Raw genomic sequence first — 27,528 nt, forward strand, 5'->3', positions numbered from 1 at the left:
CAGTGCTGCAAAGGATGACACTTTTTGGTGGCTATTTGTACACAAATTTCAGATCCTTATAATCTTTAAAGTGTTACTAAACCTAGGACAGTAAAATCAGTCTGTGTATGCAGAAAAGCATGCTTGCTATACTCACTGTGGAATCTAAGGGGTTAATCCTCTGCATTGTGTATAAAGGCTGTTTGATCCTGTCTTTTCTGATCCTCCGCTTTTACACTGTCCCCAATCCATCTCCTGATAATACATAGCCTTGGAGGCACTCTGCACATGCTCAGTTTGGTGTGGATTGCAAGAGAGGTTTTTTTTTTTCTTGGCAAGGTCCATGTGATCTGCACAGGGCCAATCAGCACTGTCTAGACAGAGGGTCAGGGGTCCTGTAGCCTCAAAGGACAGTCAGAAGACAATGAAAACGCCTCTTGCAAGCTTTAATCAGACACTGATAGAAGTCACAAGACTGCTATATTCTGCTGGTGAGAAAAGATATTTTTAGTTTTTATTTACTAAAATAATTGCATTTCCATGTTCTGTGTACTGTGGGAGACCAGATATAGTGAATGCAGGGTCCTGGGTTTAGTAACACTTTAAAGAGCTGCTTTGTGGAGATGGTCAACAGCAGTGTAGACCCTTTGTTACACGTCCCCATTCACCTAAAAAAAACTTAAAGAAAAAGTTTCAGCTTACCTTTTTGCTTAGGCCCCTTTCACACGGGCTTTACGAACAATCAGGTCCACCTGTCAGTTTTTCAGGCAGATCTGATCGGACCTTGTAGTCTCCTCTATGGAGCGGCGGACACACCCGCCGCCGACTGATCCGATCCTACCCACAAAATCCAGACGGATGGTGATCCTATTCTCCATCCGTCTGGCGAATCGGATAGGACTGGATGAAAACGAACAGGCGGTCCGGTCCCACCCGATTTCCCCATAGAGGAGAGCAAGACTGTGTCTGCTCTGCATAGCGGATATGGACCTGTCATCCGCCTGCTCAGCGGGGATCAGTGGAGAGATCCCCCCGCCAAACAAGCGGGCAGAGGCGCCCGTGTGAAAGGGGCCATAGATGCTGTTTTCTGGAACTTTTAGAGAGGAAAAATTCTACTTGGTTCTCTTTGTTATAAACGGTCTGGGAAGCTGTGTTCACCCTAATTAACCCTGTGTGGGAGGCAGAGGTCCCAGTTGTACTAGATTTGAACATTTGTCTGTCTTAGCAAAAGGTTAAAGGTTTTGAAGCTGGGCTTCTCCATTGTATGGTAATGAGCACTGGACTCAGCCAGTCTCATGCCCTAGCTGAGAAGCGCAGTCAGTCATGGCACCTTCACCTCAAAAACATCTAAAAAAGGTAAGAAATATTTGTCATTTTTTTTTTATTTTATTTTTTTAGGCGTGCTGAGCTAGTAGGAACACATAACAAACCTATACTGTTGTTTTCCCATTTTTTTTTTTACAAATGTAGAACTATACTTTAACCGCTTGCAGACTGCCCCACGTACATCTACTGCAGCAGGGCAGCCACTGTGCACTGGATCATGTATCTGGTTTTGGGTAAAGCGTGGGTAAGGTGTGATTTGTTACAGCCAGGATCGCCAGGACCCGCTGAATGGCTCCGTCATTCACGGGAGAGAGCTCTGTGTTGTAAACAACACAGAGCTCTGTACACGGACAGGTGCTCTTGCTGTTTTTTATCCCCTGAAAGGCACACACATTACATATTGTTAGGCACACAATTGACCCCTTTATCGCCCCTGGATGTGTTTACCCCTTCCCAGCCAGTGACATTAGTACAGTGACAGTGTATAGTATTAGCACTGATCACTGTATTAGCGTCACTATTGATGTCAGGTAGAGTATCCCCCAGCCAGCGTCAGTTAGTGTCCCACTATTGCAGTCCCACTGATTGCTGCAATTACTAATATAGAAAAAATTCCAGTATAAATACCATAGTTTGTAGGCACTATAACTTTCATGCAAACCAAATATATACACATACTGGGACTTTTGTTTCCAAAGATATGTAGCAGAATACATTTTGGTCTAAATTCATGAAGAAATTAGATTTTTTAAAACATTTTTATTAGATATGTTGTATAGCAGAAAGTAAAAAACATTATTTTTTTATATATTTTTTTAAATTTTCGCTCTTTTTTCGTTTTGATAATTAAAAGACCAATGGTGATCAAATACCACCAAAAGAAAACTCTATTTGTGTGAAAAAATGATATCAATTTCATTTGAGTACCGTGTTGCATGCCCACGCAATGCTAAATAGCAAAACATGGCCTGGTCATGAAGGGGTAAACCCTCTGGCGGATAAGTTGTTAAAGTGGATCATGTTTTAAAAAAAATATCCTACAGTACCTACGCGGATTGCTACATTTTGCCCAGGGAATCCCTCAACATGCTGTCAAGGGTGTTCAGAACCTGTAACCTTCATACATATCTGGTGGCATTGCCTGATCGCTCATGCACTATGTTCCTAGGTATGCAGGCACATAGCCATCATTTTGAGGTTAGACGCTGACTTCAAACCCTACTCAGGAGATAGAAAAGGAGGAAATTTACAAGCAAAAGTTTCTTTTCTAACACTTACCTTCAGTGCACCCAATAACAACCATTGCCCAATTTTTAAAGTACCCAACCTTGAATTTTTATGGGGTTAAGAGATGGATTAAAGAGAACTTGATTTTTAAAGTGGAGATCCATGCTAAAACTAAAATCGCTGCATCTATAGCTACCAGCATTCTAACACTAACCTATCTACCCTGTAAAGAAAAATCGCTATACATAACTTTTCTGTAATGCGACCGGATCCCACGCTGAGCTGTCAACTGCGACTTCTCTGTGGAGGGGGGTGCAGAGGACACATCCAACAACAAAAGCCCCATAGTAAGTCTATGGGTGATGTCACTTCCATTAATTTCACAGCCGTTGTCAGCCATGTCCTCTGCAGAGCTTCCACCGCTGGAGATCGGGTCGTATTGCCTTCAGAAAAGGTATGTATACGCATTTTTTTTTTACAGGGCTAGATAGGTTAGTGTTAGAATGTTGGTGGCTATAGATGCAGGGATGCACAGTAACCAATCAGCTTCTAACTTCAGCTTCTTCAATTAAGCTTTGACAAAAAGGCAGAAAATTAACAGCAAGGCGCTGAGGTCAGTATCAAATTAAAAAACACTTTACTAAAATAAGCAGCACACTTACATTGAAGTTAGCATGAAATAGTACTGATGGGGAACACCTGAGAACAAGCAGCTGTGATCAGTGTAAGGCTGTATGCATCACTGAGCAAACAGAGACCGAGGATAACAGGGAGCCAGCTAGCTCAAAGTGTGGATATTAGCGGTGACATTCTAAGCTGCACAAGGATGACAGCAGTCAATCGGTAGAGGGGGTGTGCTTGGTGCGTTTCTAGGGACTTTGCACTCTTTTTCAAATTTTTACAATCAAAAATTTGAAAAAGAGGGCAAAGTCCCTGGACACACATCAGGCACACCCTCTCTCCCATCATCCACCATTCATTTTGATAGCTGTCATCCCTGAGTGCAGCATAGAATGCCACCGCTAATTTCTACACTTTGAGCTAGCTGGCTCCCTGTTATCCTCGGTCTGTTTGCTCAGTAATGCCTACAGTCTCACACTGATCACATCTGCTTGGTCTAAGGTGTTCCCTATCCATGCTGTTTCATGCTAACTTCAATGTAATTGTGCTGCTTTTTTTAATAAAGTGTTTTTTAATCTGATACTGACCTCAGCGCCCTGCTGTTCGTTTTCTTCCACATTGAGGTGATCTACCCAGATCTTCTGCCGGAGCTTCAGAGGTTCCAGTCTCAGCCCCTTCTCCTTTTCAGTCATTTATCCAATTGCCTCATCCATTCCTCTACCCTGTTGATGGTCTACAGATACAGATGAAAGTTCCAATGGACCAAGGAACTCTGCACTTCTCCTAGGAGCGCTGTATGTACTGTGTACTTGTACACTTTTTGGATTTGACAACTAAGGCCCCTTAATACTGACGGGAGCGATCAGGTCTGCCTGTCAGTTTTTCAGGCAGGCCCGATCGGACCATCTATTGCCCTCTGTGGAGCGGCGGATGTCAGCGGACATGTGTCTACTGACACGCGCCGTCATTTGATCTCATCCCATTAGCTAAAAACAGACAAATGGAGATCTGTTCCCCATCCATCTGGTGGATTGGATCGGATGACAGTCGGATGGAAATAGACAGGCGGTCTGTTTTCATCCAACTGCCCCATAGAGAGCAACGGGCTGTGTCCGTGCCCGTCCTGGATAGCAGAGCGGACACAGACCTGTCATTCACCTGCTTAGCGGAGATCAGCGGAGAGTTCCCCAGCTGAGCAGGTGGATCCGCTTGTCAGTCTGAAAGGGCCATAAACCTAGAAGCTGATTGGCTACACAGCTGCACCAGATTCTGTGTGCTCCAGTTTTAGTAAATCTCCCCGTGGGTCAAACACTATCTTCCATCCAACTATGACAGACACCCATGGCAACAAGGATGTTAAGGCTGGCCATACATGTTCAATCTTCTTGTACGATTTTCCTTTAGATTTACCTTAAACAATGTAGTGAAAGGGCCTGCCTAATTGGATACAGTTGAAAGTTTAGTTTTGACTTCATATTATATGGATTTTGGTAAATCTAAAGGAAAATTGTACAAGTGGTTTGAACATGTATGGCCAGCCTAAGGTTGCAGCACGGGGGCCCATAAATCATGGGTACCCACCAACACCTCCTTCCTCCTCTTTTTCCTTCCTTTGTACCTTCCTACTGCCCTCGCTTCCCCTTCGTTCTCTATTTTCACATATTTCCCTTCTACACTTTCTCTGTCGGTAATTCTTCCCAGTTTGACTGCAAGGCTCAAATACAACAAAATCGATATCACATTAAAATCACTTTGCCACTGAGTTTATTCAGATGTATGCACAGTATGAGGGAGATTTACTAAAACTGGATCACACAGAATCTGTGCATGGTAGCCAATCAGTTTCTAACTTCAGCTTCTTCAATTAAGCCTTGATAATAAAACTGGAAGCTGATTGGTTTCTATGTAGAGCTGCACCAGATTTTGCACTCTTCCGTTTGCACCAGACTTTGTACTTTCCAGTTTTAGTAAATAACCCCCCAGTGTGTTAATTTGTATTTGTACACTTGGTCCATTGCTATCTTACCTGACTTACTTAATACTTATAAGACCAGCTTTGTGCAACTCACATCTCAGTTATCTCATATCTGACCTTGTAATGTACTCTTATGCCCTGTACACACGGTCGGACTTTGTTCGGACATTCCGACAACAAAATCCTAGGATTTTTTCCGACGGATGTTGGCTCAAACTTGTCTTGCATACACATGGTCACACAAAGTTGTCGGAAAATCCGATCGTTCTAAACGCGGTGATGTAAAACACGTACGTCGGGACTATAAATGGGGCAGTGGCCAATAGCTTTCATCTCTTTATTTATTCTGAGCATGCGTGGCACTTTGTCCGTCGGATTTGTGTACACACGATCGGAATTTCCGACAACGGATTTTGTTGTCGGAAAATTTTATATCCTGCTCTCAAACTTTGGAAAATGTGTGATGGAGCCTACACACGGTCGGTATTTCCGACAACAAGGTCCTATCACACATTTTCCGTCGGAAAATCCGACCGTGTGTACGGGGCATTAGGCCTCATGCACACTGGATGTTTTTACAGCTGCTGTTTTTGGCTTCAGACGGTCTTCTACAGTCAATAAACTCCCCATCATGTTATCCTATGTGTTCATGCACATATAGGCTATTATCAGCAGTTTTCGGGTGGGACGGTTTTTTGGCTTTAACCACTTCAGCCCCGGAAGAATTTACCCCCTTCCTGACCAGAGCAAAATAAAAAAAAAAAGGACGTCCATTTTGTTTGGGTACAACGTCGCATGGCCGCTTTAGCTGACAATTGCGCGTCCGTGCGACGTTGTACCCAAACAAAATTTACGTCCATTTTTCCCCACATATAGAGCTTTCTGTTGGTGGTATTTGATCACCTCTGCGGTTTTTATTTTTTGCGCTATAAACAAAAAAAGAGCGACAATTTTGAAAAAAAATCAATATTTTTTTACTTTTTGCTATAATAAAAATCCCCAAAAAACATCTAAAAAACAAATTTCTTTCTCAGTTTAGGCCAATATGTATTCTTCTACATATTTTTGGTAAAGAAAAAAATCGCAATAAGCGTATATTAATTGGTTTGCGCAAAAGTTATAGCATCTACAAAATAGGGGATAGATTTATGGCATTTTTATTATAAATATTTTTTATTAGTAATGGCGGCGATCTGCGATTTTTATTGTGACTGCGACATTATGTCGGACACTTTTGACACTATTTTGGGACACACAGCGATCAGTGTTATAAAAATGTAGATTACGGTGTAAATGACACTGACAGGGAAGGGGTTAAACAGTAAGGGGGCGATCAAGGGGTTAAGTGTGTCCTAGGGAGTGATTCTAACTGTAGGGGGGATGGGCTTCAAGTCCCATGACAGCGATCACTGCTCCCGATGACAGGGAGCAGTGGACCTCTGTCATGTCACTAGGCAGAACAGGGAAATGCCTTGTTTACAAAGGCATCTCCCCGTTCTGCCTCTCCTCACTGCAATCGCGGGCCGCCGGCAAAAAGCGAGTTTCCAGGACCCGCGGGCGGCGGGCGCGCTCACCTGATAGACGTCAGATTCACAGGAATGTACAGGTACGCCCATTTTCCTGCCTGTGCCATTCTGCTGACATACATCTGTGTGCGGCGGTCGGCAAGCGGTTGCAAAGCAAACAAAACTAGTGTGTCCAGAGTGGAGTTTTTCAGCTGTTTTCGGCTGTAAAAACGCTCTGACGTCAAAAAAAGGTGATGAACGCCAATAAACACTCAAAAACGTGGCTCACCGGCGTTTTTTGATGTTTTTGATCCATTGAAAAAAAAAAAAAAAACGCTATTACAAAAACGTTGAAAAACTCACATCAAAGCTACTGGCGTTTTTATAACGTTATTTTAATGTCCAGTGTGTACGAGGCCTTAAAGAAAATAAAAATTTATTGAGAAATATTTTGCCAATATCATCTAAATTACCTAAATTACACAACCTTTTAATGTAAGTGAAAAGAAAGCCCAGTGTTATGTTTTTGATGTAAAGACCACGGCTGTGCCCACTCCTTGCTGCTTACAGGAAAGTCTGCTGGTCATCTGATGTGTGCCGTCACCTAGGGTATCTGCTGTTTTCAGGAAGTTACAGTATGTACAGCTCCTCCCTCCAGCCGTGATCTGCCTGCATTGCATATAAAAGCACAGAGATCCAGTGAGGATGTCACTGGATCTAAAATAAGGCATGTAATAAAAATGGAAAGGTTTGTTTAAAAATGTTATTATTATGTTGATGAAGGGAGGAGGTAGGGACCAGGGAGGTAAACTATAAGCATATTAAGTTTTAAAGACTACATTTAAAACAGTTAAAAAAAACAAACAATAAAAAACAAAGTACAATTGACCCACAAACATTATAATTTCCTTTATGCAGAGAGTAGGGTGTTGAATTGCAGTAACAGGCACTCACATGTTTGCTGTCATATAACACCACGGAGGTTTGGTTCCTGGAAGTGACCCGATAAGTGACCGTATTCCTCTTCCTGTCGGTAATGGCAGACTGGTTTACTGGGGAACCCTGCAGGTTTTTGTAGGTCAGTCGGACGACCTGTAACAGAGGCTAAACATAAAGTTCATGTCAATTATAATTTACCTGTGTGACTGGAGTCAAGAGAGTCTAAGCGAAGATTTGAGCGACTGCGATGGTCAATGTCACTGCTTTTCCTTTACACCGACTTAAAGTGTTACTAAACCCACAACAGTAAAATCAGTCTGTATGTGCAGTAAAGGATGCTTGTTATACTCACTGTGGAACCTAAGGGGTTAATCCTCTGCATTGTGTAAAAAGGCTGTTTGGTCCTGTCTTCTCTGATCCTCCCTTTTTTCCACAGTGCCCAATCCATCTGCTGATAGAATAGAGCCTTGGGGGGACTCTGCACAGTTTGGTGTGTATTGCTAGTTTTTTTTAATTTTCTTGGGAGAGTGCACGTGATCAGCACAGGGCCAATCAGCACTGTCCAGACAGAGGGTAAAGAGTTCTGCAGCCCCATAGGACAGTCAGAGGAGAATGAAAACTTCTCCTGTAAGCTTTACCCAGACACTGATCTGTCATAAGATTGCTATATATTGCTGATGAGAAAAGGTATTTAGCAGTTTATATTTACTCAAATAATTGCATTTCCTTGTTCTGCGTACTGTGGGAGACCAGATATAGTGAATGCAGGGTCCTGGGTTTAGTAACACTTTAAAATGAAGAGGTATATACAGTGGGGACGGAAAGTATTCAGACCCCCTTATATTTTTCACTCTTTGTTATATTGCAGCCATTTACTAAAATCATTTAAGTTCATTTTTTTCCTCATTAATGTACACACAGCACCCCATATTGACAGAAAAACACAGAATTGTTGACATTTTTGCAGATTTATTAAAAAAGAAAAACTGAAATATCACATGGTCCTAAGTATTCAGACCCTTTTCTGTGACACTCATATATTTAACTCAGGTGCTGTCCATTTCTTCTGATCATCCTTGAGATGGTTCTACGCCTTCATTTGAGTCCAGCTGTGTTTGATTATACTGATTGGACTTGATTAGGAAAGCCACACACCTGTCTATATAAGACCTTACAGCTCACAGTGCATGTCAGAGCAAATGAGAATCATGAGGTCAAAGGAACTGCCTGAAGAGCTCAGAGACAGAATTGTGGCAAGGCACAGATCTGGCCAAGGTTACAAAAAAATTCTGCTGCACTTAAGGTTCCTAAGAACACAGTGGCCTTCATAATCCTTAAATGGAAGACATTTGGGACAACCAGAACCCTTCCTAGAGCTGACTGTCCGGCCAAACTGAGCTATCGGGGGAGAAGAGCCTTGGTGAGAGAGGTAAAGAAGAACCCAAAGATCACTGTGGCTGAGCTCCAGAGATGCAGTCGGGAGATGGGAGAAAGTTGTAAAAAGTCAACCATCACTGCAGCCCTCCACCAGTCGGGGCTTTATGGCAGAGTGGCCCGACGGAAGCCTCTCCTCAGTGCAAGACACATGAAAGCCCGCATGGAGTTTGCTAAAAAACACCAGAAGGACTCCAAGATGGTGAGAAATAAGATTCTCTGGTCTGATGAGACCAAGATAGAACTTTTTGGCCTTAATTCTAAGCGGTATGTGTGGAGAAAACCAGGCACTGCTCATCACCTGTCCAATACAGTCCCAACAGTGAAGCATGGTGGTGGCAGCATCATGCTGTGGGGGTGTTTTTCAGCTGCAGGGACAGAACGACTGGTTGCAATCGAGGGAAAGATGAATGCGGCCAAGTACAGGGATATCGTGGATGAAAACCTTCTCCAGAGTGCTCAAGACCTCAGACTGGGCCGAAGGTTTACCTTCCAACAAGACAATGACCCTAAGCACACAGCTAAAATAACGAAGGAGTGGCTTCACAACAACTCCGTGACTGTTCTTGAATGGCCCAGCCAGAGCCCTGACTTAAACCCAATTGAGCATCTCTGGAGAGACCTAAAAATGGCTGTCCACCAACGTTTACCATCCAACCTGACAGAACTGGAGAGGATCTGCAAGGAGGAATGGCAGAGGATCCCCAAATCCAGGTGTGAAAAACTTGTTGCATCTTTCCCAAAAAAAGACTCATGGCTGTATTAGATCAAAAGGGTGCTTCTACTAAATACTGAGCAAAGGGTCTGAATATTTAGGAGCATATGATATTTCAGTTTTTCTTTTTTAATAAATCTGCAAAAATGTCAACAATTCTGTGTTTTTCTGTCAATATGGGGTGCTGTGTGTACATTAATGAGGGAAAAAATGAACTTAAATGATTTTAGAAAATGGCTGCAATATAACAAAGAGTAAAAAATGTAAGGGGGTCTGAATACTTTCCGTCCCCACTGTATACCTATTCCCATAGATAAATAGTAGAGTGAAGGACCTTTCACACTTACATGTATGCAGTGCCTATCACATACCTCCCAACTTTTTGAGGGACATCTATTAGCAAATGCACCACGTACCCTTAAAGGAGAATTATACAAAAAAATAAATATATATATATATATATATATATATATATATATATATATATATATATATATATATATATTAGTTAAACCACTACTATTCCTTTATACTGGCTTTTGAAATTTACAAATACAACAATTTAGAATGAAAGGTCCTCTGATCCCCGCTGAGCAGGTGGATGACAGGCGCATGTCCGCTCAGTGGACATGGACACAGCCCGCTCACCTCTATGGGCGGTCGAGTGTAAACAGACTGCTTGTTTACATCTGACTGTCATCTGATCCGGTCCGCTGGACCGAAGGGGAATCCCTATCCGTCTATTTTTGGGGGATTGAATTGGATGTCGGCAGGTGTAAACTCCATACAGAGGAATGGAGAGGAATAGAAGTTCCAATCTGGTCCACCCAAAAAACTGACAGGAAGACCCAGTTAGAACATCCGTGTGAAAGGGGCTTAAGGGAGAAGTAACTGACTGTCCATCTCTCTGTCACTTTGCTTTCATCTCCAATCAATAGGCTCCTCATTACATGACCTGATTGTTTCCTTGTGCTGCTTCTTTCTCTCCATAGCCGAGTTCTGCTGTACAGGGACCGCAAGAGGCTGATTCAGGTAATTACACTCCATTTTTTAATTCCAGTTCTGGGATGGAGAAAAACAAATCATTGCAGTAGAGTTCCCCCAAACTGCAAGGGGGTAAAGGCCTGTTAGGTCTAGGGGGAGTTGAAGAGGCTGTATTACCTACTTTAAACCCTGCTCTGGCTGGCTCTGCCGCCATCATGTTCTCCCTGACGGCGCTCTGGATGATCCCTCGGCATCATCATGTACAATGCAGGGCTATTATCCCTACATTTATGCTTGGAGGAAGCAGGCATGCAACCACAGCCTGAAGTGCCTTAGTGAGGAGTCTGTGGTGGACCAGTCACATGGATGGAGGGAGCCTACAAGAATGGGGAATAAGGTAATAAGGTATTACTCCTTATCCCTTTAACCCCAGACTTAAAGTGTTACTAAACCCAGGACCCTGCATTCTCTATATCTGGTCTCCCACAGTACACAGAACATGGAAATGCAATTATTTTAGTAAATATAAACTGCTAAATACCTTTTCTCATCCGCAGTATATAGCAGTCATGTGACTTCTATCAGTGTCTGGTTAAAGCTTGTAGGAGAAGTTTTCATTCTCCTCTGATTGTCCTATGAGGCTGCAGGACCCCTGAGCCTCTGTCTGGACAGTGCTAATTGACCCTGTGCTGATCACATGCACTCTCCCAAGGAAAAAAAAACTCTCTAGCAATACACACCAAAGTGAGCATGTGCAGAGTGCCCCCAAGGCTCTGTTCTATCAGGGGATGGATTGGGGACTGTGGAAGAAGGGGGGGATCGGAGAAAACAGGATCAACAGCCTTTTACACAATGCAGAGGATTACCCCTTAGGTTCCACAGTGAGTATAACAAGCATGATTTACTGCATATACACACTGATTTCACTGTTGTGGGTTTAGTAAACCTTTAATGAGCAGTTAACCCTTGCAGTGTGAAGGGGGGGGTCCACAGTAAGGGTCACTTTTATGTTATTTATTAAGCGTTTATCTTATGCAAAGCTCTGTATCAGGCGTAAAGGAAGCACACTTGTCATGGCAGGACATAGAAGAATTCAAGTCCATGATAGCAACAGTTTGAAGCTCTGTAAATGAGAGATTTGGAAGAGAGCTGCTACAAAGTGCCAACATATTTCACTTAACAAGTCTCTAGGTGAAGGGCATTTCGGAGACACTTCTCTCATTCACATCCCCTTATTACAGGAAGTCTGCAGTGAAATGGGAGAAGATCACTGAGAGTCTCCTGGCACCTGTCCTGATCCCCTCTGCTATAACCTCCCCCAATACACAAACCTTTGCCTGGTTACAGCACAGGAGATTGTATTCAATTATATGCATTGTAGGTTAAAATGAACAATCAACTTCTCTTATTTGCTCCCCTTTGGTCTGTTAAATATATAATTGAAAGTGTTTAGATGTACCTGTTTGAGAAAAACACCTGTTGATCCTGCTAGAAATCATTTCATCTGATATAGGCGTGTGCACAGGGTTTTCCAGGTGTGCCTGGGCACACCCTAATCACCTTGTGTGGCTCAGATTCCCCCTGTTTAGACCCCTGATATTTCACCAAAGCCCCTGACAGGGCTCCTAAAAAAAATAGTAAAAAAATTAATAAAAACTACTGACTGAAATCTCTGCCTGACTAACACCGTCCATTGCTCTGCTGACACAGTCAGTATACATACACATGCAAATATGGTATGTTTGAGCTGTGGGGTGCACACCTACACTATATTACCAAAAGTATTGGGACGCCTGCCTTTACACGCACATGAACTTAATGGCATCCCAGTCTTAGTCTGTAGGGTTCAATATTGAGTTGGCCCAACCTGTGCAGCTATAACAGCTTCAACTCTTCTGGGAAGGCTGTCCACAAGGTTTAGGAGTGTGTCTATGGGAATGTTTGACCATTCTTCCAGAAGTGCATTTGTAAGGTCAGGCACTGATGTGGAGGAGAAGGCCTGGCTCACAGTCTCTGCTCTAATTCATCCCAAAGGTGTTCTATCAGGTTGAGGTCAGGACTCTGTGTAGGCCAGTCAAGTTCCTCCACTCCAAACTCACTCATCCGTGTCTTTATGGACCTTGCTTTGTGCACTGGTGTGCAGTCATGTTGGAACAGGATGGGACCATCCCCAAACTGTTCCCACAAAGTTGGGAGCATAACATTTTCAAAAAATGTGTTGGTATGCTGACGCCTTAAGAGTTCCCTTCACTATAACTAAGGGGCCAAGCTCAACTCCTGAAAAACAACCCCACACTATAATCCTCCCTCCACCAAATGATTTGGACCAGTGCACAAAGCAATGTCCATAATAAAGACATGGATGAGCGAGTTTGGGGTGGAGGAACTTGACTGGCCTGCACAGAGTCCTGACCTCAGCCCGATAGAACACCTTTAGGATGAATTGGAGCAGAGACTGCGAGCCAAGCTTTCTCGTTCACATCAGTGCCTGACCTCACAAATGTGCTTTTGGAAGAATGGTCAAACATTCCCATAGACCAGTGTTTCTCAAGTCCAGTCCTCAAAGCACCCCAACAGGTCATGTTTTCAGGCTCTCCATCATTTTGCACAGGTGATTTGATCAGTTTCACTGCCTTAGTAATTACCACAATCGTTTCATCTGAGGGAAATCCTGAAAACATGACCTGTTGGGGCGCCTTGAGAACTGGAGTTGAGAAACACTGCCATAGACACACTCCTAAACCTTGTGGACAGCCTTCCCAGAAGAGTTGAAGTTGTTATAGCTGCAAAGGATTGGGCCAACTCAATATTGAACCCTACGGACTAAGACTTGGATGCCATTAAAGTTCATGTGTGTGTAAAGGCAGGCGTCCCAATACTTTTGGAAATATAGTGTATGTCATCTGACTTCCATGCATTTTGCCTGTGGTACATTCTTATCAGTTACATGTTCTCAGTTATCTTTGAAGATTAAGAGCCCTAACCCCACCGCAGTAGGGAGAGTAAAGCAGCCCATAAATTATGCAATTTTCTAGAGATGCACGAATGAAAATTTTGTTGCCGAAACCGAAAATACAGGATGCAATCGGCCAAACCGAAAATGACAGTTTTTAAAATATATATATATATATTTTTATATATAATTTTATTTGACTTTTTAATTAATATCATGGATTTTTATTTAAATTTTTTCTAACACCCTAGAGAATAAAATGGCGGTCGTTGCAATACTTTGTCACACTGTATTTGCGCAGCGGTCTTACAAAAGCACTTTTTTGGAAAAAATACACTTTTTGAAGTTAAAAAATAAGACAACAGTAAAATTAGCCCAATTTTTTTTATATTGTGAAAGATAATGTTATGCCGAGTAAATTGATACCCAACATGTCACGCTTCAAAATTGCGCCCGCTCGTGGATTGGAGACAAACTTTTATCCTTAAAAATTTCCATAGGCCACATTTGCATGTTTTAAGTTACAGAGGAGATCTAGGGCTAGAATTATTGCTCTCACTACTACTGATCGCGGCGATACCTCACATGTGTGGTTTGAACACCGTTTTCATATGCGGGTGCTGCTCACATATGCACTTGCTTCTGCACGCAAGCTCGTCGGGACGGGGCGCATTTAAAAAAAGTGTCTTCTTTTTTCTTATTTATTTTACCTTTTATTTTATTTTTTTACACTGTTCTTTCAAAAAAAAATGTGTCACTTTTATTCCTATTACAAGGAATGTAAACATCCCTTGTAATAGAAAAAAAGCATGACAGGACCTCTTAAATATGAGATCTGGGGTCAAAAAGACCTCAGATCACATATCTACACTAAAATGCAATAAAAAAATATTTTTTTTTTATGTCATTTGAAAAAAAAAAAAAAAGTCCCTTTAAGAGCTATGGGAAGAAGTGACAGTTTGACATCGCTTCCGCCCTGCAATGGTATGGAGACGGGTGGGGGCCATCTTTCCGTCACTCGTCTCCATACCAAGCCAGGGACAGGACACAATCGCCTTCGCCGCACCGGAGAGCAGCAGGGGGGTAGTTTTCCTGTCTGTGTAATTCTTTCCTCCTTGCTACAGTGGTTCTCCTAGACCTGTAATCTATTCACATGTATTGTTTGGCTTCTGATTCCACCTATGGACGTTGCCTGCTTTTCTCTGGGTTTATATCTCCTTTCCCTTCTATTGCCCCGTACACACGATCGGACATCCTGACAACAAAATCCATGGATTTTTTCAGACGGATGTTGGCTCAAACTTGTCTTGCATACACACGGTCACACAAATGTCGGAAATTCTGAATGTCAAGAACGCGGTGACGTACAACACGTACGACGAGCCGAGAAAAATGAAGTTCAATAGCCAGTGCGGCTCTTCTGCTTGATTCCGAGCATGCGTAGAATTTTGTGCGTCGGAATTGGGTACACACGCTCGGAGTTTACGACAACGGATTTTGTTGTCGGAAAATTTGAGATCCAGATCTCAAATTTTGTGTGACGGAAATTCCACTGGAAAATGTCCGATGGAGCCTACACATGGTTGGAATTTCTGACAACAAGCTCCCATCAAACATTTTCCGTTGGAAAATCCGACCGTGTGTACGGGGCATTACACTTCCTGGCCCACCTCCCTGTTTACTTCCCTATATACGACATGCTCAGCGTAGCCCACGTTGCCTGATCAGCTTCCTAGTTCTCTGAGCTCCTGGTTGCCTACTATTATGTGTATTCAATGTCTGACTTGCCATTTACTGACCCTGACTTAGTTTACTGCTTGTGCTTGCCTGCCAACTGCCCTGACCTTGGCTTGTTTACTGGATTTTCTTCTGTCTCCTGTGATTTGTACTCTGGTCGTCGCATTTTCAGCTGGGCGTATCTGGGGGCCGCAACCTGGTTCCAGCTTGTTGCAAGTCCATCCCCACCATCAGGGGCCCTGATGAAGAAGCAGGCAGGGGCTTAGACTCTGCTCCCTGGGAAACCCCAAGTTGGTGATCTACAAGGGCTCACTACCACTGGAACCTGACACATACAACCAGCCTGCCCAGTGGTGCTCCAGATGAGCAGAAACAAAGAAAAAAAAATGGGGGATAAAAAGCCACCAGAGAGACCCTTCTAGTATTTAGTTGAACGTATGTGAAGATTATGGCAAAAAAGTGTAATTAATGTATCCCCATATTCATAAGGTTGCTGGATACCCATCTCAAACAACTTATTTTAGCACATGTGGAGAATAGGACTGTTTCCACGCAGAGTCTGGAAAGCCGCACTTGATGCTCATTGGTGTTTCCAGAAATTCTTGCATTGCGCTAGGTTATGAGCAGATCCAGTGAAGAATGGTAAAAAGGATTAGGCCCCAAAATAGAACCAATGTGTGGTCGGCAGAGGTGACCATTAAACAAAAAGGTGCTTCCAAGTGGATTCTTCGGGAAGGTTGGTATTTATTGATCATAAAAGCCAATTAAAAAACCATCAATGTGTTTCGTGGCTCTTAAGTGGCCACTTCGTCAGGAAAAGGTGTACAGTACACTTTAATGGGTATGATCTGTGTGCATTCCTTCAGCCCAGAGTAAACTCTATATTTGAAGGAATGCACAGATCCCATTCATTAACCGCTTTAGCCCCAGAAGAATGTACCCCCTTCCTGACCAGAGTACTTTTTGCGATTCAGGACTGCGTCGCTTTAACTGACAATTACACAGTCGTGTGACCTTGTACCCAAACAAAACTGACGTCCTTTTTCTCCCACAAATAGAGCTTTCTTTTGGTGGTATTTGATCGCCTCTGCGGTTTTTATTTTTTGCGCTATAAACAAAAAAAGAGCGTCAATTTTGAAAAAAAACGCATTATTTTTTACTTTTTGCTATAATAAATATCCCCCAAAAATATATAAAAAAAACATTTTTTTTCCTCACTTTAGGCCGATATGTATTCTTCTACATATTTTTGGTAAAAAAAAAATCACAATAAGCGTATATTGATTGGTTTGCGCAAAAGTTATAGCGTCTACAAAATAGGGGATAGATTTATATCATTTTTATTTATTTATTTTTTACTAGTAATGGTGGTGATCTGCGATTTTTATCGTGACTGCGTCATTATGGCGGACACATCAGACAATTTTGACACATTTTTGGAACCAATGGCATTTTTAATTAAAAAATTTAATTAATTAATTGCGATTAAAAATGCATTGATTACTGTAAAAATGTCACTGGCAGTGAAGGGGTTAACACTAGGGGGCGGTGAAGGGGTTAACTATGTTCCCTGGGAGGTGATTCTAACTGAAGGGAGAAGGACTAACTACAGGAAGTGACGGATCGTGGTTCCTAGCTAATAGGAATACACGATCTGTCACTCCTGTCAGAACAGAACAGGGAAGTGTGTGTTTACACACACTCGCCCCTGTTCTGTCTCTCCTGGTCACAATCGCTCGTGGCCGGCGGTCATCGCGTCTGTCGGCCACGAGCATCGACACCCCCACTGTGCAGCGGGCACGCGCCTGCTATCCGGACCTCGCGAGATCACGTACAGTAACGTGATTTCACGCATGGGAGCCAGTTTGCCGCAGTAAAACTGCAGCGGCTGGTCCAGAAGTGGTTAAAGTGGTTGTTAAGCCACTCTAACCTGTATACACCATCAGCACTGCCTCCTATTGTAGTATCCCCCTCTGTGTGTGATTTATAAAATTAAATGCTGCAAATACCTCATTTCACTGCTGAGATTGTGATCACGACTGGCCAGCTTTCTCCTTTTCTCCTCTGAGAGATGGAGTGGGCGGGGCTGAGATTTCCCTGCTGATGTCATTCTGGAGGGGAGGAGCTGGCTTGTCATGTGATTGCAATCTCGACTCTTAAATGAGGTATTTACAGCATTTATATTTATAAATCATTCACAGAGGGGGGCACTGCAATAGGAGGCAGTGCTGATGGTGTATACAGGTTAGTGTTATGAGAGCAGCAGGAGGGGGGAGGGATGGCTCCCACACAGACAGAGAGGGGAGAACACAGGAGCAGAGAAGAGAGCAAATAGCAGGCTGCTGATGACAGAGGCACATAAGCTGACCACGGTGTCTGGTCTCAGCAGCCATGATACACCGTGGTCAGTTTACAGAGGGGTGGGGAGAAACTGGCAGGATCAGCTAGATTTTTTAGGTGGTACAGGGGGCCAAATGACACAGGACAAACACTGTCATATAACATGCTTTAAAGGAGCAGGATTAATTTTTTTTTTGGGTTAACATTAACAAACTCTTTAAAGTATACTGTACACCTTTTCTTGACTAAGTGGACATGTAAGAGCTAGGAAACACGTTGATGGTGCTTTAACCTACTTTTATGATCAATAAATGCCAACTTTCCTGAAGAATCCATTTGGAGACAACTTTTTGTTTAACTGCTTGCTGACCAGCCGCCGTCATTATACTGAGGCAGGTTGGCACGGCTGCGCCAATCGCCGTAGGTGTACGTCAGCCACTTTAAGAGCTATAGGGGTGCGCGCGTGTGGTCGGTGGCCGCGATGTCCGCTGGTGGCCCGCAGTCGCTCCTCAGAGAGCCAGAATGGGGATCTGTCAATGTAAACAGACAGATTCTCCCCGTTCTGTCATGGAAGTAGAGAGAGATCTGTTGTTCCTAGTGATCAGGAACAGTGATCTCTGTCTACTCCCTGTCAGTCCACTCCCCCCACAGTTGGAAACACTTCCCTACGGAGCACTTAACCCCTTGATCGCCCCTAATGTTAACCCCTTCCCTGCCAGTGACATTTATACAGTAATTAGTGTTTTTTTTTAGCTCTGATCGCTGTATAAATGTGAATGGTCCCAAAAAAGTGTCAAAAGTGTCCGATCTGTCCGCCGCAATGTCGCAGTCCCACTAAAAATTGCTGATCACCGCCACTACTAGTAAATGAAAAAAAAATATAATAAAAATGCCATAAATATATCCCCTATCTTGTAGACGTTATAACTTTTGCGCAAACCAACGCTTATTGCGATTTTTTTTTTTTTACCAAAAATATGTAGAATTTTTTGGGGGGGGATATTTATTATAGCAAAAAGTAAAAACTATTGTTTTTTTTTCAAAATTGTCATTTTTTTTTGTTTATAGTGCAAGAAATAAAAAAATTGCAGAGGTGATCAAATAGCACCAAAAGAAAGCTATATTTGTGAGGAAAACAGAACATAAATTTTGTTTGTGTACAACGTCGCATGACCGCGCAATTGTCAATTAAAGCGACGCAGTGTCGTATCGCAAAAAAAATGGCCTGGTCATTAAGGGGGTAAATCCTTCCAGGGCTGAAGTGGTTAACAGGCGCCTCGGATGACCACACTTTGATTCAATTTTGGGGCCTCATCCTTTTTACGTAAGATTTATAATACTAGAACAAGAAGTTTGATATTGGCAGGATCTAATTAATAAGTGCATTATGTTAAAACTTCAGTCTTGCACAGTTGTACATTCTGTATTCTATACTGAAATTACTTTCTCACTTGATTATTGATTTCACGGCACACTGTGATTGAGAAGCTTAAAGTGGTTGTAAAGGCTGAAGGTTTTTTTTACATTCATGTATTTTTAGCATAAAGGTTTTAAAACCTTCTGTGTGCTGACCACCTCCCCCCCCCCCACCCTCCACCCCCCACCCAATACTGCCTCTTGATCCAGCGATGTGCATCTGACCCTTGGCTGTGCCAGGTCTCTCTCTCTTCATTGGCTGAGACACAGCAACTGTAGCCATTGGCTCCCACTGCTGTCAATCACAATCGGTGAGCAAATGAGGAGAGAGTGGGGGTCAGGAGAGAGCGGGATGTTTTATGGATGCATAGAGTGAGGCACAGGAGCAAGCATGCACTAGTGCCCCCATAGCAAGCGTCTTGCTATTGAGGGCACTGGTCAAGGGGGGGTGGCAGGACCACCGGCAGGGGACCCGAGAAGAAGAGGATCAGGAAATTCCCAGTTCAACTCAGGACTGCAGATAATACTGGGGTGCTGTGACGAGGCTCTGCAGCTTACGCATGTATTTGCAAAAGTGTGCAAACTAAACCCCTGTTTTTAACTAAAACTGTTAGAAAGGATAATTGGGTTAATAAAATAAAAGTGAGCGCTAAATTAAATGTGTAGCAGCTGGCACATAAAAGGTGAATAAACAACCTCCAAATAATCATATAAGTCAAATATAGTGCAGCGCTTTCCAATGAAAAACAGTAAAATAAATGTCCATAAATTATGCAAACATATTTAGTCCCATAAGTAAGATTGTGATGTGACCAAAGAAGTCTTCTCTGAATCCAACATCTGCTGTATTAGTGCAGTGTGCCTAAACCACTCACCAGAGAGTAAATCATTTCCAGCATATAGATATACACACTTAGACCAGGAGTGCTACCAGGTGCCCTTTCACCGTGAACAAAGACAGACTCCGTGCAGAAAAGTTCACCAACGGGTTCCCTTGAGAACGTGCAAGGGCATGAAATGCGTTAGGAGAGGCCTACACAATGACATAATTGCCACCGTGTCCTCGTGGTAGGAACGGCGGCCACCTTTTTAAATGACTGACCGATGTTTGATTTTATGCTGCAGCACTATTTTGTACCTTTTTTCAATCACAATAATTACTACACTATAAGAGCATCATTTGGGCTTCTGTTGGTGAGCTTTTTTTGCACAGAGTCTGTCCTTTTTGGAGTCCACCAAGCCACCTTACAGATCTGTACAGGATGTCACCATGCTCTATAATACCAGTTCAAGGCATATCTACTTTTGCCATCTGGTGAGTGTACAGATCGGTGGGGGGACTTCAAGGTGAAAGGGCACCTGGTAGCACTCCTGGTTTAAGTGTGTATATCTATATGCTGGAAATAATCTACTCTCTGGTGAGTGGTTTAGGCAAACTGCACTAATACAGCAGATTTTGGATTCAGAGAAGATTTCTTTGGTCACGTCACAATGTTACTTATGGGAATATATATTTGCATAATTTATGGACATTTATTTGACTATTTTTTTTTTGGAAAGCACTGCACTATATTTGACTTTATAGGATCATTTGGTTGGTTGCAGGCTGGTTGGTAAGTTGAGCTGAGAATTTTATTTGGTTTTGTTTAAAGTATGAAATGTTTGTTAAAAAAAACAAACAAACAAAGCTTTAATATTACTTTAACTGCTTGCCGACTAGCCGCCGTCATTATACTGTAGCAGGTCGGCACAATCCCGCAAATCGCTGTAGCTATACGTCGGCTCGGGGGATCGGGATAGCAGGCGTGCACATGCGCCCGCTGCACTGCAGGGGTGCCGATGATCGTGGCCGACGGTCGCGATGACCGCTGGCCACGAGCGGTCGCGGGCACGAGAGGCAGAACAGGAACGTGTGTGTGGAAACACACAAATCCCTGTTCTGTTCTGTGAGGAGTGACAAATCGTGAGTTCCTAATAGCTAAGAACCACGATTCGTCACTTCCTCTAGGTCAGTCCCCTCCCCCTACAGTTAGAAACACACACAGGGAACACAGTTAACCCCTTGATCGCCCCCTAGTGTTAACTCCTTCCCTGCCAGTGACATTTTTACAGTAATCAGTGCATTTTTATAGCACTGATCGCTGTATAAATGCCAATGGTCCCAAAAATGTGTCAAAAGTGTCCGATGTGTCCGCCATAATGTCGCAGTCCCAATAAAAATCACAGATAGCCGCCATTACTAGTAAAAAAAAAAAAAATAATAATAAAAATGCTATGAATCTATCCCCTATTTTGTAGACGCTATAACTTTCGCGCAAACCAATCAATATATGCTTATTGCGATTTTTTTAACCAAAAATATGTGGAAGAATACATATCGGCCTAAACTGAGAAAAAATTAGCTTTTTTTTTAAAAAAATGGGGATATTTATTATAGCAAAAAGTACAAAATATTATGTTTTTATTCAAAGTCGCTCTTTTTTTGTTTATAACACAAAAAATAGAAACCGCAGAGGTGATCAAATACCACCAAAAGAAAGCTCTATTTGTGGGAAAAAAGGACGTCAATTTTGTTTGGGTGCAACGTCGCACAACTGTGCAATTGTCAGTTAAAGCGGCGCAGTGCCGAATCGCAAAATATGGCCTGGTCATTCAGCAGCCAAATCTTTCGGGGTTGAAGTGGTTAAGCAAGCAGATACAGCCCGCCCTAGATGATGCTGGACATCTTAGCTGGAGGATGTCCAGCATCATCTAGCTATTTACTCCCCAGTCTGCCCCTTTCATTCATTGTATTTTTGTTCTTTGAATTATGAAGACATTAAATGTGTTCAAATTTTGAAATTTTATTTGCATTTTGATGAAGGTAGAAACTCTCTTCTGCTACTTCTATACAGTATGCTGAAGATAACTACTTGTGAGCAATAAGCTAGCGGCTTACAGAGCTGGATGGGAGTCTTGATAGGAAGCAGGTCTCCAGAGAGGTTCCCTTTAAATCCTTTAGTTAGATTAAATTAACAGGCTACATCATGCAGAACGGCCTACAGAGCTACATGGCAGAAAGGAACAGAAAACGCATTTGTTAAATGCCTATAAAAAGTAATTTGCAGCCTCTATATCTGGCTATTGCATTACCTGCTTTATAAATACTCCTTGAGCTCACCCAACAACTGGTTCATCTGTGTGCAAATAATTAACTGTACTTAATAGCAAGCACAAGCAATGAGATGTATGGAATACCTGTTCAGCATGTTTAAAACCAACTTTGCATTAGATTTGGGTCACTTTTCTTCCTTAGGAAACTAATTATTGTCAAGCTGTAAGTTTTCCTACTTACCTTTGTTTTATTATCTTTCCAACCCAACACTCCAACCACACTTATTCCCACTATGGAGAAGAGCAAAGCCACGGCCAGGAAACCCCAAAATATCCTTGTAGGAGCCTTTGACCTTTCTTGCGGTCCACTTTCTGTAGGGGGCTGGGTGGGGGGACAAACCAGGATCAGTACATACCCATTATCACAGCTGTTTGAAATATAATTACAAGACAATAAGGGCATTTTTTTTGTTTTTTGTCCATTAAAGTGGTTGTAAACCTCAGACATGAAATATGAACAAAGCATATCCCTCTATAGTGTGTACTTGTCTCAATTAAGAGTACTAAGTGTAATTTCTGTCTGCTTCTTCACTCCTCTGCACCTCACGTGGGCTCCAAGTAAAGTTTATTGGAATATGAAAATATCCAAAATGACACCAAAGGACACCAGCAGTGGTCAAGGTAGACGCGTTTCACACAACAGCTTAATCATTAAAGAGTAAGTAAACCCTGATGGGTTTTACTTCCTCTTTTTTCCCCTGCAAATTAAAAGCATAATGGGCTAGTATTATATATATACACTAGCCCATTATGTTGCACTTACCTGCAATTGAAGCCTACGATGTCCCCGCTGTTGGCCGCGTCCATATTCACCCCTCTTCCTTCCGGGGCCGTGGACTTCAGCTCTGTGACAGGCCGGAGTCACGTGACGTCAGTCTCACGCATGCGCGTGGGACCCGCCGGTCACGGCACGGGTCCATTAGAATGCCCTTCCTTCAGTGTGCATGCGCCGATGACGTCGGCGCAAGCGTATATGGTAAATATCTTCTAAACCTGTCAGGTTTAGGAGTTATTTCCAGTACCTACAGGTAAGCCTTATTATAGGCTTATCTGTAGGTAAAAGTGGCGTAACTAGGTTTACAACCACTTTAATCAATCATGGGTAATGATTAAGCACATTTCTTTTGTGTGAAACATGATTACCTTGACCACTACTAGTGTCCTCTGGTGTCATTTTGGATATTTTCATAGTCCAATAAACTTTACTTGGAGCCCACGTGAGGTGCAGCTGTTTCTTATTTTGACGATTTACCAAGAAGACGAGCCAGGGCTAGCACTCCGTTGTGTGTTCCAGTGGGCGTATCAGTTACACCTGGAGAGATGAGTTCTTTTCATTTGGACTTTGCTTCATTCCTCTGCTATCAGCATGAATCACTTCTAGTTTTCCTGACACCAAGAGAAAAAAGGGTGACAGGGGAGGGAGCTCCAGCTGATTGACACCCTCAGCTCTGTTCCTGTGTGCTGTGTGAAGGTGGTGTGTCCCTTCCCTCCAATCAGCTCTCAGAGCTTTCATCACTGAGCTCTGCAGAGTGTAGCTTTAGCTCTCCGTCCCCTTTTTCTGACAGCTCAGACAAGCTTTATAAATTTGACACTTTGAACGAATGTAGAGAAGACTGCAGAAAAACAGCTACAGCTTAGGAGGATTTGTTTCATCTCTGAGTATCATCTGAGGCCAGTCACTTCACTGGGTATGAAAGGGTTTGCAACCACTTTAGGGGGCACAGGAATTCAGATCCAGTCGGGTTATACTGCTGCCTAAACCAGAATTGGGCACTGGCATACAGAAAAAGTGTATGTCACCCACCAGTACGACCCCTCCTTTATTCAGCATGGCTAGATAAAGATGTTTTTCTAGTATCCTAGGAGGATGGACAGCTTTTATTTAGCTATCCTTTTTTTGCTAGCCTTATCTCTCCAATTGTTTGCGGATTCCTCTTCCATTAAGTTTTTGCTTCATCGCTGCTTAAAGAGGAACTCCAGTCTCCCCCCAAAAAGTTACAAATACTGTAGCTGCTTACCAGCCTTGTCCTCACCCTAACCGATTTTTCAATTGAGTTCAGGCGCAGGCATCTTGACTAAGGGAAAACCCTTTGTGCTTTGTGAATGGTTCTGCAGTCTTCCGGAACCTGTGATATGTCCCAGAAGGCTGCGGAGAAAGGGGGGGATGAACTTCCATTTGGATCGCCGCAGAAATTTGACCAAGAGGGGGAGCTGCTACCTGTCAAGAACAGGTATGCACCCCCCCCCCAAAAGTGCCAAATGTGGCAAAGGAGCGGGGGGGGGGGGGTATGTAAATAATCAAAACTTTCCCTTCCTAAAGTTGCTTTAAGCTGGTCTTTACATAGCAGCAAATCTAGATAGGCCTTTCTTCAGCATGACATTAGAATACAGTACCCCGACCCTGCTCCGCTGGATGCAAAAGGCTAGCATAATACTGTGACATCTGGGAACTAAGATTTGCACTAGGGCACTTTCCAGAGCTGAATGTACTGCTAAAACTTAGCCACAGAGAAATTTTCAGTTCCAGAGTCATGGCATTGCCCAAGAGTGTGACTCTGTCTCTGAAGGCTTGCTGAGACCTACATTACCATTCACATTGCTGGGCATCTTTCAAGATATCAGCCACTGGCAGCTTTACTGCAGTAAAAGTCCTGATCTCATCCACTAGAATTAATGTCTCTCATTCCCGTGTAGAGGAAGCACCATCACACTGCTGCTCCTACTTGCAAGCACTGGACCTGCAGTCTCTAGTTTTTTCCCACTGCCCATCTACAGTGACTTGGCCAGATCCGGCTTCGCCTACTGTAGCTGGGGGGTAAAGCAATTGAGCTTAAGCACTACCTAAAAAGTCTGACATGTGTACCTTTAGCAGAAAGTTCATCCCTTCTCCTCCATAGAGGGCCCCTTCAAGATGGCCTCCCCCTTTCTTTTTTTTCGGACTCCTTTCAGCCCAACTCTTGGTTGTTATGAGTTTGGCTTAGTAGATCTACGGACCTGTCTCAGCAGATCATCTAATTAGCCATGTGTCTTAAAGCTGTATTTACTGAATCAGTGGGTGAGAGTTCCTTTGAGGTTTAGATTTTCAAAATATATCCCAAAAAGTCAGATTCAAGTTTAGATCAGTTACCTATTTTTTTTTTTTTTTTGTAAAATCAGTTTACTTTTAGTATTAAATATGTTGAACATTTAAATTGAAGTGGCTTTTTTGAAGAGCTTGAGCACAAGTGGTTTTCTATAGTAATATATTGGGGAGTGACTTCAGATCTGTAAGCTTGACATTGTGAAGGTGATGGTGACACTCAACCAACCCTGTCCATCACTTATGTTCTTCTAAACATGGTCAATTTCTTTTTTTAACAGAAAACAAACTTGGTCAATTTAACCAGCACTATCACTTGTGTTCTTCTAAGCTATGTCAATTTAATTGATACTGTCCATCACTTTTGTTCTTCTAAACTTGGTCAATTCAATCAATACTATCCATCACTCGTGTTCTTCTAAACTTGATCAATTTAATCAATACTATCCATCACTTGTGTTCTTCTAAACTTAGCCAACTTAGCCAGCACTACGACTTATGTTCCTCTAAGCTTGGTCAATGTAACCAATACTATCCATCAATTGCGTTCTTCAAAACAAGTCTAACGTTATCAACATTATGAATCATGTTCTAAACTTCAGCAGGCTCTTGAAATATCTACCTCACCAAATAAAAGTGGGCAGTTTGTTGCCTTGTTTAAACTGCACAAAAATTAACACAGGCACAACATTCCATGTGTCTACCTTCTAATCTATGGTAACAAGCAGGATTTCATTGTTCTATCTTGGCTTTGATGGATATCTGAATAGCTTGGAAGACATCATGAAACAATAGAAGTAATACATGTTACTTACAAAGCTATTTCACATCCTCTTTATGAAAATAATATCTAGACCAGCCACAGTTGGGCTGCAGTTTTCTCTGAGAAGTGGATTGTGAGTACTCTGTCCAGCAAGCAAAGTACATGTCTTACCACTGGGTCTCCGCTCCCCTCCATACTGTGCTGCTCTCCCAGGCTCTGCACGTCCTTGCAATGTGCAGACCCTGCATAGTCCTGGGACAGCACACATGAAGGGCACGTCCATCAACACCCCAGGAACGAGCACCTCCACGGCCACCTTCTCAGCCAAGCCCCACCTGAGAAACCTGAGAACCGGGAATGGAACAATGACAAGGCTGTGATGAGAAACTGGGAGAGGAAAGCTGGAATCAGTGAAATGGAAAGACAAATCTCAGCTTTGTGCTTGATGGGGGAAAAAAGAAAGTTTATCATGGCTTGGATGGAGAGGCCGCCAAGTGCACAAATTCCTGGCCTGCAGCAAGTCACAAAAGACACACAGTGTACCGGAACCTACGGAGCTAAGGAGAAAAACATTTAGATTTAACATTAAACCTGTACTCAAATTCCAAGTGACCCTTGTTTCAAACTACAACTCCAGCCAAAACGCTTTTTAGATAGAGTAGACTAGAGTTAGATACTGTCTGAATTTTACTGTGTGTGACACCATAGTATATTTCGACTGGATGGTGACAGCAATAAAAACGTGACAAAGGATCTAAACCACATGTGTCCAACACAAGGCTTGTGGGCCAAATCCAGCCCCCCCCAGGCTATTTCATGTGGCCCTCGTACCTCTCCTGCAGCTGTGGCACCCCTTTCATCTCTGCCCCACCTTGTCTCAGCAGTAGGCAGCAGAGGGGAGGACACAATTTCTCCTGCAGATCCTGTGCCTCTCTGTGTAGCTGCAGCACTCCCCTCATCTCAGCCTCCCCTCATCTCAGCCTCCCCCATCTCAGCCTCCCCAGCAGACTCTAACAGCAGACTCCAGCCCTCCTCTGCTCCTCCTCCAGACCCTGTACTTTCTTCTTCCCAGCTCCACCCCAGCTTCTTCCTGGTAGCAGCAGAAGGTAAGGAGAGGGTGCACTGTGATGTAAGGGAGGGTGGGAAACTTTTGACTTCTGATGGGTGGGGGGCTGTTGACATCTGATATACAGGGGGGTGGAGTATCTCCTGCTGGCGCTGGTTTCTTTTTTGTGAAGAAGAAGAGTGGTGAGCTGAGACCTTGTATCGATTATAGAGGTCTCAATCGTTTCACAATTAAAAATGCCCATTCCGTTGATTACGGAGTTATTTGACCGCCTCAAGGGAGCAACGGTTTTCACGAAGCTTGATTTGAGAGGGGC

The 27,528-nt window shown here is 43.0% G+C and overlaps 1 protein-coding gene across 1 annotated transcript in view; it reads right to left on the minus strand.

Moving 5' to 3' along the window:
- BRICD5 (BRICHOS domain containing 5) overlaps window positions 1–26,501 on the minus strand; it is a 37,417-nt gene extending 10,916 nt beyond the window's left edge. Inside the window, exons 1-3 of the mRNA XM_073636490.1 lie at window positions 26,318–26,501; window positions 22,486–22,626; window positions 7,588–7,737 (exon numbers count right to left, since the gene is read on the minus strand). Of these exons, the coding sequence (XP_073492591.1) occupies window positions 7,588–7,737; window positions 22,486–22,626; window positions 26,318–26,341 (315 nt within the window). The 5' untranslated portion in view covers window positions 26,342–26,501. The remainder of the gene's footprint in view (window positions 1–7,587; window positions 7,738–22,485; window positions 22,627–26,317) is intronic.
- Window positions 26,502–27,528: the final 1,027 nt, after the last annotated feature.

This window comes from Aquarana catesbeiana, linkage group LG06 (assembly GCF_042186555.1).
Source record: "Aquarana catesbeiana isolate 2022-GZ linkage group LG06, ASM4218655v1, whole genome shotgun sequence".
In the NCBI taxonomy this organism is placed as follows: domain Eukaryota; kingdom Metazoa; phylum Chordata; class Amphibia; order Anura; family Ranidae; genus Aquarana; species Aquarana catesbeiana.